This window comes from Chanodichthys erythropterus, chromosome 17, assembly GCF_024489055.1.
Source record: "Chanodichthys erythropterus isolate Z2021 chromosome 17, ASM2448905v1, whole genome shotgun sequence".
NCBI classification, from domain to species: domain Eukaryota; kingdom Metazoa; phylum Chordata; class Actinopteri; order Cypriniformes; family Xenocyprididae; genus Chanodichthys; species Chanodichthys erythropterus.
The window spans coordinates 34,317,809-34,330,487 of NC_090237.1; the positions used below are offsets into that span (position 1 = coordinate 34,317,809).

The window sequence follows — 12,679 nt, forward strand, 5'->3', positions numbered from 1 at the left end:
CAATGTCTTTACTACTTTTCTGGACCTTGAATGTGGTAATTTTGTTGCTTTATATGGGAGATAATGCATCTTCTCAGATTTAATAAAAAATATCTTAATTTGTGTTCTGAAGATGAACTAAGGTCTTATGGGTTTGGAACGACATGAGGGTGAGAACTTAATGACAGAAATTTCATTTTTGGGTGAACTATCCCTTTAAGTAAATCCACAAGTATTGTATATTGTGTGGTTGTTGCTGACTCTGATATAGCTGCCCAGCCACATGATATACAGTATTGTTCAAAAGTTTACATTTCCAAACATTCCTTTTGCCATTAATTGTAACAATCCGGTGGGATTTTAGTATGCACAAGGAGTCTGATGACAGTCGTATGGTTCACACAGAGATCTGATCTAACCATCATTGAGCCTGGTTGGAATTGCATGAAGAGACAGACTAAATCCATAAGAACTGTCTTAACATCTCCAAGGAGCTTGGAGAACTCTACCTGCAAACCAAGCATTTTTAAAGAACATGGGTTTAGAATGACATGATGTGTAAATAATGACAGATTTTTTTCTCCTTTTTATTTTAAACCTATTCATTTGTTTTATTTTTTGTATTAATAATCTTTTTCAGATGGAAAGTCAAAAGTTTTTAGCTGAGAACAGTGCAAGTGTGTACATAAAGAAAGTGGAGGCACGGATAAACGAGGAGATTGAGCGAGTTATACACTGTCTGGATAAATCGACTGAGGAGCCGATTGTAAAGGTGGTGGAGAGAGAGCTCATCTCCAAACACATGAAGACCATTGTAGAGATGGAGAACTCTGGCCTGGTACACATGCTCAAGAATGGAAAGACAGAAGGTGCACTGTCCTCATCTCAGTTATTTATCATTACATTTATTTTACATTGATAGTATATAGCTTAGTGCAGGGGTGTCAAACATATGGCCTGCAGGCTAAACGCGGAATACGACGGTGTCCGATCCGACCCAGGGAATGATTTTAACAATGATAGAAAATAGAGATGCACCAGTTGACCGTCCATAAAGTGCACACAAACTGCTTTGCAATCATTTCCCAAAATGTCATTTGTGTGGGAATATAATGACGTCTGTAAACAGGACGTTAACACACAGGCCAGACAGGGCATTGAAGGCGGGCACAAAGAGGAGAACACAGATGCGCCAACAGAGCAAAAACAAGGTGTAGCAAGCTCACTGTTCACAAAATATAGGAAGAAAAAAATATTGAAATGGGGGTAGGGATTTATATGAATGTATCTAGTAAAGGGAACTGTCTTCAGAATAATTTTGATGGTATTTCTTGTCCTCTTTACCTACAGAGTAAAGTAGTGTTTATAAGTGCAGCACTGTTTTGTGTACAGCTTACTGCAGTTCTATAAGCACCACCTACTGACAAAGTGTGAATTTGCATTTTCATTCAGTCTGCTGTTTTTGTTTTGTGGTCTTATAGCATAATTATAGCATAATTTCACAAAACAAAAGTCAGACAATTCTGTTTTTGCTGTAAATCTTTAAACTATACAATCTAATTTAAAAAAAAAAACTGCTCATGTGTGTAGCATCTTTTGTTTGCATCATAATTAAAATGTAGTGGTTGCCTCTAATTTAAAATGGCTGGCTACAGATATTTTTTTAAGGACAGTTTAGCTTGTTACAGAGTAAATAAATAAATTTGCTTAAAGAAAAATAATCAGCAACTTTAATCAGCCAATTTGCTTGTAAAAAATAAGCCATGAAAAATCATAATCGGGGCATCCCGAAGATTAAAACATTTTAAAAAATTGAATAAAGTCTTTCGCTGTTAAAAGGTGGTGCAGAGCAATGTGTTTTTCTAGTTTTATTAATTTGTAGTTTGTATGGTTAATATTCATATAGGCTAAAGGTCACTAAGATTTAAAAAGGTAATTCGGCAATCAGTAATTTATTTATTTTTTTTCCCGTCCGGCCCTCAACCTAAAATGAGTTTGACACCCCTGGCCTGGTGGTTAAAGAGCTGGAATGAGAAGGTTGTGCATTCAAACTTCAGAATGGTCATTTCTCGATACACTTAAAAAATGCTTCAGGTTTTCAGATTTTTCCTTAGGTCCACTTAATGTTATTTAGTTGTCTAGAATTGTGTGAAAATGCCTTCTATTATAATTGGCTAAGCTTTTTGGAATCTTAAATTATTCACTTTTTTTTGTTATGTGTAAAGACATAACTAAACCCTATTCATGTAGTAGGCTTGTTTTTCTATGCAGCCATCAAACAGTGCAAAATAAAGACATGTTAATTTTGCTTTACCCAGTGGCTTTTCTAACTCATCACAATCTATTCACACTGCAAGCTTTTAAGTCTCTTAAAGGGTTAGTTAACCCAAAATGAAAATTCTGTCATTTATTACTTACCCTCATGCCGTTCCACACCCGTAAGACCTTCGTTAATCTTCGGAACACAAATTAAGATATTTTAGTTGAAATCCGATGGCTCAGTGACACTTCCTCTCTCAAGATCCATAAAGGTACTAAAAACATATTTAAATCGGTTCATGAGTACAGTGTTTTTAGGAACTTAAAAAAGATAAAACAGCGAAATTCCTAATATTACTTCCAATATTTCCAAATTATGTTTTCATAGAGCGGGCCAATATCGTGATGATTATTTAAAATCAATCGAGAGAAGCAGATATCGTTATCGTGATAAAATACGATTAATCGTGCAGCCCTAATTTAATTTCATTTGACTTGACATTTGATATTCAACAGTATCCTTGACATTTATTCAACAGTGCTTTTGATCTGCCTGCATTGACACTTTTCTTTTCTTTAAAAGGAAATATTATATACCAGTTATCAATGTAAAGCTGCTTTGACACAATCTGCATTGTAAAAAGTGCTATATAAATGAAGGTGACTTGACTTGACTTGTGAGTACAGTGGTTCATATTATAAAGTGATGAGAATATTTTTGGAGCGCAAAAAAAAAAAGGAAAAAAAAGTGATTTCAAAACAATGCTTCAGGAAGATTCAGAGCACAAATAAATCAGTGTATCGAATCTGATGTTCGGAGCGCCAAAGTCACGTGATTTCAGCCGTTGGCAGTTTGACACGCGATCTGAATCATGATTCTATACACTCTGAATCTTCCTGAAGCAGCACCAAAAATATTCGCGTCGCTTTATAATATTAATATTGAAACACTGTACTCACATGAACCGATTTAAATATGTTTTTAGTACCTTTATGGATCTTGAGAGAGGAAGTGTCATTGCTCCCTATGAAGGCCTCACGGAGCCATCGGATTTCAATTAAAATATCTTAATTTGTGTTCCGAAGATTAACAAAGGTTTTACGGGTGTGGAACGGCATGAGGGTAAGTAATAAATGACAGATTTTTCATTTTTGGGTGAACTAACCCTTTAATAACTTTTTTCATTATATTTATTTTGCACTGTAGATTACATTGTTGCCAGTGAACAGCAGTGCAGGAGACACTAGATAAGTTTACATAGACACTTTTTGTTTCAATCTGAATGAAGTAATTCTGATTGATACATTTTACAGATGTTTACAGAACACTAAATAAAGTGATCAGGTTGCTGTGCATGTTTCTGTCACCTCAAATCAGATTTGATCTTTTTACATGCACTAACTGCATGAATATACAGAATTTCCCTCTATTAGCACACACTAACCATCATCCTGCCATCGCTTACAGATTAAATATTTATCTATTTCGGGTCCTGATTAGGAGAGGACGAGCACATGAACCGTTGTGCCGTGCTGCTATATTTATCAAGCAGTAAAAACGCCCCTTCCCTTGCCCAAAACAAGGTGTCTGTGTATGAGGGTCTGAAGCAAAGACTGCTGGGATGACACTGTCTACAGCACTTCACAGAATTTTAGAAGGTCACGATGACAATGCTCGTATGTCATTACGGAATTTCTGTGTCATTACACATGCGATCATGTTTACATGTAGTATCGAACGGATTATAAAAGTTTTAAACCACAGGCCGATCAATTTCAGATTGTGAGAGTGTGAGAATACAATGTGTTTACATTTGTACATAAAATTGATTTTTAACTATAAAAGCTCAAAGAAATTTTGATCATCACATGACACTTTGCTTGGAATAAAAGGATTTGATTAATTAAAGATTACAATTTATTTTGTTCCTAAAATCAAAATGAAACGCATTGAGCATGAAGGAAAAATTTAAACAACATGAAATAGAAAATTAAGAAATTTACATCAATGGTTTGGAAACTTCTATGAGAGTATAGAGATAATATTCATGTGTGTTTGTGTGTGTGTGCGCAGATCTGGCCTGTATGTACAAGTTGTTCAGTAGGGTGCCAAATGGCCTGAAGACCATGTGCGAGTGTATGAGCTCATATCTGAGGGAACAAGGCAAAGCTCTGGTGTCTGAGGAAGGAGAAGGCAAGAACCCCGTTGACTACATCCAGGTACCAAGATAAGAAATAGATCCACACCTAACTAGAAAAACACAAAAGATTCATGTCAAAACCTCCCCTCTTTCTCTCTGCTTCCTTTCTGTAGGGCCTTCTCGATCTGAAGTCACGGTTTGATCGCTTCTTGCAAGACTCCTTTAACAACGACCGTTTATTCAAGCAGACCATCGCAGGGGACTTTGAGTATTTCTTGAACCTGAACTCTCGTTCACCTGAGTATCTCTCACTCTTCATTGACGATAAGCTGAAAAAAGGAGTGAAAGGAGTGAGTTATTTTCTCTAGTCACTCGATTAGTGGACATCTCCCAAGATAGCAATCTTGCTCTTGACCTATATAGAAAATATGTAGTTAATATTTTAAACATTATTAGTAGCCACTAAACCTTCCTGAACAGATGTGCTCTGAGACACAACCTTTAGTGGTCATCCACTGCCATTTTATTTAGTGAACTTTGCCTGCTCTGAATTCCGTTTACATACACTCAAGAAAGCAACTTCTGTCAGAGTTTTTGCTGAAAAGAGTGATATGAAACTGTGTAAAAACACATTTTACATTTTGTTTTCCTTACGCCATTTAAGGCAGAGGTGTACAGGGATTGAAGATAAAATCTGGAAGACGTTGGCTCTCTGAGAGCAAGATTTGACACCCCTGATTTAAGGGATTATGAAACCGGGATTTAACATAACTTTGTTTCTGCTGGTTAAAGTGGCTTATGTGGCCATCTAAATTTATAATCGTTATTTTAGGCGTACAAACGGTAGAGCTACATGATTAATCGTTAAAAGATTACGATCTCGATTCAAACACCCACCTAAATGACAACAATTCGCCTGTGTCTGTTAAACAGTTGACAAAATCATACCGGAACATTCAAATCTGTTTTGGTGCTGCCGATGAGCCAGAGAGAGCAGTCATCATGTTTAGGTATGAAACAGCTTCACAAACCGTCTTTTTAAGCGCACAGTATTGTTATTTCTGTGTTACAAATATTCAAATAATCTCAGTAGTACTGAGATAAAAGTTTATATTTCGGATATAAACACTGATGTCAAAGGTATAGAGTAACTTGATGCTTCAAGTAACAATTGTATCGATTACATTGTTACCCCTAGGTGGCAACAAGTGACTGTTAAAAATGTATTTGTCATTTAATCGTTCATTTAAGAGATTAATTCAAAAACTGATTCAACCAGTAATGAAACGAGTATATATGAGTTATTGAATCATTTATTCAAACTTTTTTTTTTTTATTTTTTTTTTTTTTTTTTTTTTTATTAATTCATATTAAGCATTGTTAAATGGACTGCAATAATTAGTATTTTGTCGGAATCTCCAGTAAATTACATGTTATTTTGTTTAGTTGTCTGTTCAGAATTGTGGGAGAATTTTTGTTTATTTTTTTGTATAGATGATATTATCAGGATATATATATATATATATATATATATATATATATATATATATATATATATATATATATATATATATATATATATATATATATATATATATATATATATATATAAACTTCATATAATATGAATTCAGTAGTTAATACAAGTTGTATGTCTGTTGTTTGTCTGTCCTTTAGCTGACAGAGCAGGAGGTGGAGTCTATCTTGGATAAAGCCATGGTGCTGTTCAGGTTTATGCAGGAGAAGGATGTGTTTGAGCGCTACTACAAACAGCACTTGGCCAGAAGACTCCTCACTAACAAAAGTGTCTCTGATGACTCAGAAAAAAACATGATCTCAAAGCTAAAGGCAAGATCTGCTGCTGTACAGAGTGGAAGGTCAGTGTGCCTGTGATACTGTATATGTCTTATTTGATTTGTTTCTCGTTTTACAGACGGAGTGTGGCTGTCAGTTCACATCTAAACTGGAAGGCATGTTCAGGGACATGAGCATCTCAAACACAACCATGGATGAGTTTCGGCAGCATCTTACATCAACAGGGGTGAGATACAAATGGTACTCAACCAGAATACTTTGCGTTTACTGCTGCCGTTTCTGCGGCAAATGCATTTACTCCTGTTGACTGTGCCATAGACTATATGACATAGACAAATGTGGCAAAGCGCATTTTCGTGATTATATTTTCCTTGTCATAAAATAACAATTAGAGATGCACAGATGTATCAGGCAATAATCTGTAACGGCCGATAAAAGCAATTATTTTTACTATCGGCCATTGGCCAATTGTTTAAAAGTAGCCAATGATCATCACCATACTTTGTCTGAAGAAAATCTCTTGTGTTGAATTTAGGGCAAGTTATGCAACAATAACACATTAACAGTTAAAAAATAGCGATGTTAAAGGAAATCTCAGCTTTCAATTTTTGTTCATTTTATTACAAAATTAAAAAATGTCTTTTTGACTTTTAAATGACATGGCAGGTCACTGTAGCTCCTCAGTTCAAGCAGCAGCGTCTTTTTTTCCACTTTAATACAAGTTAGAGCTCAAAAAACATGAATGAACATCAGAAGGTATGTTGAAAGATACAATACAACTTACAGAAATGAATCATGTCACATTTAATCGCTCAATCAGTATTTCAACCGTGGAAAGACATCAATAAAAGAGCTTGTGAATGTCACTTAATGTTGCATTTACCTCAGGAATGTTATCCAATGTTCACAGTTCATTAGTTAGCTATAAATAAACACAAGAGATGAGCTTATTTACTGTTAATTATATATAAATGTTTGAATAAATTTGCCAAGAAGACAAGTGTTTATAAAAACTACCTTATGTGCATACAAACATTTCAGTTTTTATTTGTAATTATTAAATCTGAAAATAAATAGTAGCTGTATATAATATCTCTGTTGGAGGGTTCCCTGTATAGTTTGAAACATTTGGGAAAGATTTTTATTTTTTCTTAAGAAAATCAAACTAACGGTATTGGCAGATATTATTCTGAATAATCGGCTATTGGTATTGGTGGAGAAATTTAGCATAGGTGCATCTCTAATAAAAATGATTGAAAAGGTAGATTTTTCTTCATGTCAATATTAAGAGTGGTAGCCTAGATTTCTGAAATGTGGATTAGTATGCTTTGTCCATATTGTGACCATATCATTATTTCATATTTGTCAAAAAATACAAATATTTGAAATTTACTTTTAATTCAAAACGTTATGCATTTCAATAGGTCATTCACATATTATGCACTTTATTCGTTATCTATTCTCTTCATGACACTTATCTATTCCCATGCTGACAGCCCTCATTACTCTCTTCTGTTCATGCTCAAGAAAGATTTACACTGAACCCCCTTTCTCTCTCTCTCTCTCTCTCTCTTTCTCTCTTTCTCTCTGGCATGCGCAGATGCGCTGGGTCTCTTGTGCAGACGAAAATAATTAAATGGCAGGTGCTGAAACGAAGCGGTTCAGGGATGCAACTGCATATTATACTGGATGTATGCCATTGTGTCATCCACACAAATTGCAAAACCCAACTGTAACAATTGATCTAGCTATTATATAGAACCTTGAATGTCTTGTTGCATTTAACTATAAAAAATAAGATTGCTTGCACCTGATATCTTCTCTACTCACTTTTGTTTGTGTAGAGTTGGCAGTTCATGATTTGTTACTTCCAGAAATCAAAACACACTGCTTAAACATTCTAAAACCCTACAAAAGTGATTGAACACATGGATTGAACAATTCAGTCGATTAAACATGCTTGTGTTATACTTTTCAAAGAGATAGCTCAACCAAAAAATTTTGTCATTACTTACTCACCCTCAAGTGGTTCTAAACCTGTATGATTTTTTTCTTCTGTTGAACACAAAAGAAGATATTTTAAAGAATGTGGGTAACCAGACAGTTGATGGACCCCATAGACTTCCATAGTGTTTTTTTTTGGGGGGGGGTTCTTACTATGGAAGTCAATGGTGTCCATCAACTTTCTGGTTATCAACATTCTTCGAAATATCTTCTTTTGTATTTATCAGAACTCATGCAGATTTATTTTTTTCATTAAAGGGTAAACGATCCCTTTAAATTCATTGCAATATTTCGAAGTTACTTAACGTGTTTGGACACATCAAGACATTTATCCTGAAACAGACATTTAGGAATTTTTTCTACTGGCCCATTTGGGCCAGAGGTTCAAATTTTTACTTGCCCTGCCAATATTTTCACTATATACACTATATACTAATACATACTGGCTTATTTATTGTAATAAATAAGGTTATGACACCAATATTTTTGATAGCAGTAAAATTTTACAATTCTCTATTCCAGTTAATATATGACAGCAAAAAATACTAGCCTAACTAATATGTTTAAATAATATTAAAGAAAAGTAAACAGTCAGTGATAAAATAAGAACAAATAATCAAATTACAAGCAATAGCACAAATAGAATAAAGATACAAATATATCTGAAACCTACTGTTAGTAGAACAGAAATTGAATAAAGTAATCAAATGTAACATATCCTCTTTGGACCCAGGAATAGACTTTTGTCCACTGTAGTGGATAGTATGTTTTAGTGAAGTACAGTATATTGTTTGTCCTGTAAAGAGCACATTCAGGGCTTTTTAGAGATACCGAATGTTTGGAGGTTTTTCTCCTTGGTTCTTAAAGATGACTGACATTAATTTTGTGATTAAAAAAATGTGCACTATGGAAATATGATAATATTTTGTATTTTTTTTTTTAAATATTACTAATATGAATAGTTGAAAATGTTTGTCATAAATCAAAATCTCAGGAAAATGTTATGACTGTTACAAAACAGAACATCAATTTCAGGGGTCCACTGTAGAGGACATCAGGACTTAAAGCATGTTTATCAGGCATTTTGGGAGACACAACAAGTGAATAGGGAAATAAATTATATATCAAAATTACTATGAAATATTGTGTATTATTATGAAAATGTTGCAAATTATTACTCTCATTATTACACTTCTTTATTCATTACATGCTGCCCCAAGAACACATTAATATCCAAATTAGATACACTGTATAGATCAATTATATTGAATGAGTATTTTTGGCCATTTTACCCACATATTGCATGAAGTAAAATGGTATATCAATCCATTCCATTATATCTTTCATAACATTGTATAAAGATGATTCTCAACTAAGTTTGGATAAAAAAAAACATGAAACCTAAAAAATTGATTGGTGCATGAAAAAAAAACAAAAAAAAAAACATTGTTTTTGCCTATACGTGTCTTGGTGTCCACTACAGAGGACATAGCATAACATATGAATAAAATATCTTTCAAAAATGTTTTTTTCACCCATTTTTTTCTCAAGCACTAAACCCGGGGTGTCCAATCCTGCTCCTGGAGGGCCACTGTCCTGCAAAGTTTAGCTCTAACCCCAATTAAACACACCTGAACCAGCTTATCAAGGTCTTACAAGGCATACTAAAAACTTCCTGGCAGGTGTGTTGAGTGAAGTTGGAGCTAAACTCTGCAGGACAGTGGCCCTCCAGGACGAGTTTAGACACCCCTGCTCTAAACAATGTAATGACATGAAGAAAAAAAAACAACTAGTTTTTCCCTGGGTCTCATGAGGATATTACACTGCATATTATTTACAGTATAAATTAAATCTAGATTATTCCTTATTTAAGTTATGGAAGTTATTCTGTCAAGAGCAATGAGTGATTATTTTCTATGTCTTTTTTTGTTTGATTAACATTGAAAACACAAACAGCAGCAGGAATATTAGGCTAATGTCACTTTAAGGCATGATGCACAGATCCAGTATACTGATACTGTACGCATGCATTTCATTTCGCAACTGTTTACGTTCACTTACTGCATAATTAACCATTAGAATGTGTAGTTATTTGAATGGACAGTTTGAATTGCCTTTGTGTTTTTTCTTAGGTGTCTTTAGGTGGTGTTGACCTCACAGTGAGGGTTCTAACGACAGGATACTGGCCAACACAGTCCGCAACTCCCAAATGTAACATCCCCCCATCACCAAGACATGCTTTCGAGGTCTTTAGAAGGTGTTTATTATTGTATTTCGCAAAATTTTATTTCCAGTTTGTAGTTTAGCTTTTAGAAAACTCATATGTGAAGACTCTCACTTTCAAGTCACTCGTGGGGTTTTGTGTGTTGACAGTGACTCTTGACTCTTTCCTTGCAGGTTTTATTTGGCCAAGCACAGTGGTAGGCAGCTCACATTGCAGCATCACATGGGTTCAGCAGACCTCAATGCCACCTTTTATGGGCCAATAAAAAAGGTTCATACACCACTAACAAACAATCACAGACTGTCAAAAGAATTTACACATATTACATTCTAACTCCCTGCCCCATTTGCATCTCCCTACAGGAGGATGGCTCAGATATGGTCGGTGGGGCTCAGGTTACAGGCTCTAATACTAGGAAACACATTCTGCAGGTTTCCACATTCCAGATGACAATCCTCATGCTTTTCAACAACCGAGAGAAATCCACATTTGAGGTACTGCACTCATGCCACATTTTGTAAAGTGACACTTGAGACAGTAGAACCTGCTTTTCGGAAGGCTTCATTTGCACAGTAAAAATGTTTTGCTTTAGTGATAAATAGGTTGCTTCGGGGACATTGGTTGAAATCAGAAGTTGGGGTTCGGGACTCAAGAATAAAGAATGCTTAATTGTTACCCATCCATGATTCACCACTCTGGGGTGCGTTTCACCAACAGCATCGCACATAAGACCGAGCCTATGACTGAATCTGGATTATAAAGCAAAATAACTGAGAAGCACATCTCAAAATAACTAGTTTAATATTAAACGCATCCTTTCATTGATTTTATCATGTCATAAATGTAAAACATTTATCTCATAACATTTTTATGCACTTGTAGGCTAATAGATGTGTAAATGCATTCATGTCTCTTCTGTATTGATGACTCTGAAGCTCTGATTGTTGACACTGGTTGGATTTTACTGGTAACTGCCCTACAGCCTTATCATCTAACTGAATTTATCGATTGGAATTAACAGGGAATTCATACATTTAATAAGGTTACCCCTGGACATCAGTTTCCGGGGTAGGTTAAACCACCGCTTAATAGAAAAGTTTGTTTCTGTTGCTGTCAGTATTGTTTTTGGAAGTTACATTCAAATGCAGTTAGCTTGAAAATATGAGGGCACGCGGCATGTGCTGTCTGAAAGAGCATGATCCATCTGTGTATGTTTAATGCATGGAGTGTGTTTTTCACAAGCTCCGTTTCCATGGGCACATTTTGATTTATCTAATTCTGGATATTTCCAGTTGATAACTTAACCTAAGATGTGTGAATAATAATAAGACCACACCAATAGAACCCATTAATCAGGGATGCTGTGAGTCACTTCTTGTATTTCGTGCACACCACAAGACCTCAACACTTCGCCCTTGCCTCCTCTGAGCTCGATTGCTATGTCTGAAGTAAACAGCGTTGCCCTCATTACCCTACCCTACGGACAAAGAAATGTAGAAATGAATAAATGTAGAAATGAAATATGGAAAAAAATAAATTTGAAAATAAATACAAATCGAAATGAATAATGTATAAATAAATAAAAGAAAAAATAAATAAATGTGGAAAAAAGTAAATATAAACAAATAATGAAATAAATAATAATAATTATTATTATTATTATTTTGCTTTTCCATGTATATTTATATATATATTTATTTATTTATTTTATTTTATTTTTTCATTTTTTTGTATATTTATTTATGTATTTATTTTTAATTTCGGCAGACTTGGCATTCCATAGTATTGCATCCTTCTCATGAGCATTTAATAATTTTTGACTTTTCAGTCAGAGTTAAATCTCTTTTTTTGGTTAATTTTGCTTGTAAAAGAAAACCTGTCTAATAATTATGCACACCTGAATATAGGACATTTTTCATTTCCAGCTTTAATGAACAATTGTATATCACTTCTAAATTATTAGATACAAAAATATTAGTTATTAAGATTGATGTGGTTTGAAATTGGTAAAATGTGCATGGGAAAAAAAATATGATCAGAAAATTAACTTACCTAATACTTCTGCATACGGTATATATATAATTAAAAATATTGTGTTAAAATAATTTAATGGACTCACCCCAGACCTACGTAGGTCATCTTAAATTTCATACAGTTGATTGGTGATGAATATGAAGCAGGGCAACAACTCACTGCGTGATTCACTCATTCACAATTAGCATATTCCCCACCTATGAATTACAACTATGCAAATTAC

The 12,679-nt window shown here is 34.4% G+C and overlaps 1 protein-coding gene across 1 annotated transcript in view; it reads left to right on the forward strand.

Moving 5' to 3' along the window:
• cul3b (cullin 3b) overlaps nt 1-12,679 on the forward strand; it is a 44,096-nt gene that overhangs the window by 22,550 nt on the left and 8,867 nt on the right. Inside the window, exons 6-13 of the mRNA XM_067365214.1 lie at nt 620-848; nt 4,313-4,458; nt 4,553-4,729; nt 6,057-6,227; nt 6,313-6,420; nt 10,331-10,455; nt 10,596-10,692; nt 10,785-10,916. Coding sequence (XP_067221315.1) covers nt 620-848; nt 4,313-4,458; nt 4,553-4,729; nt 6,057-6,227; nt 6,313-6,420; nt 10,331-10,455; nt 10,596-10,692; nt 10,785-10,916 — 1,185 coding nt within the window. The remainder of the gene's footprint in view (nt 1-619; nt 849-4,312; nt 4,459-4,552; nt 4,730-6,056; nt 6,228-6,312; nt 6,421-10,330; nt 10,456-10,595; nt 10,693-10,784; nt 10,917-12,679) is intronic.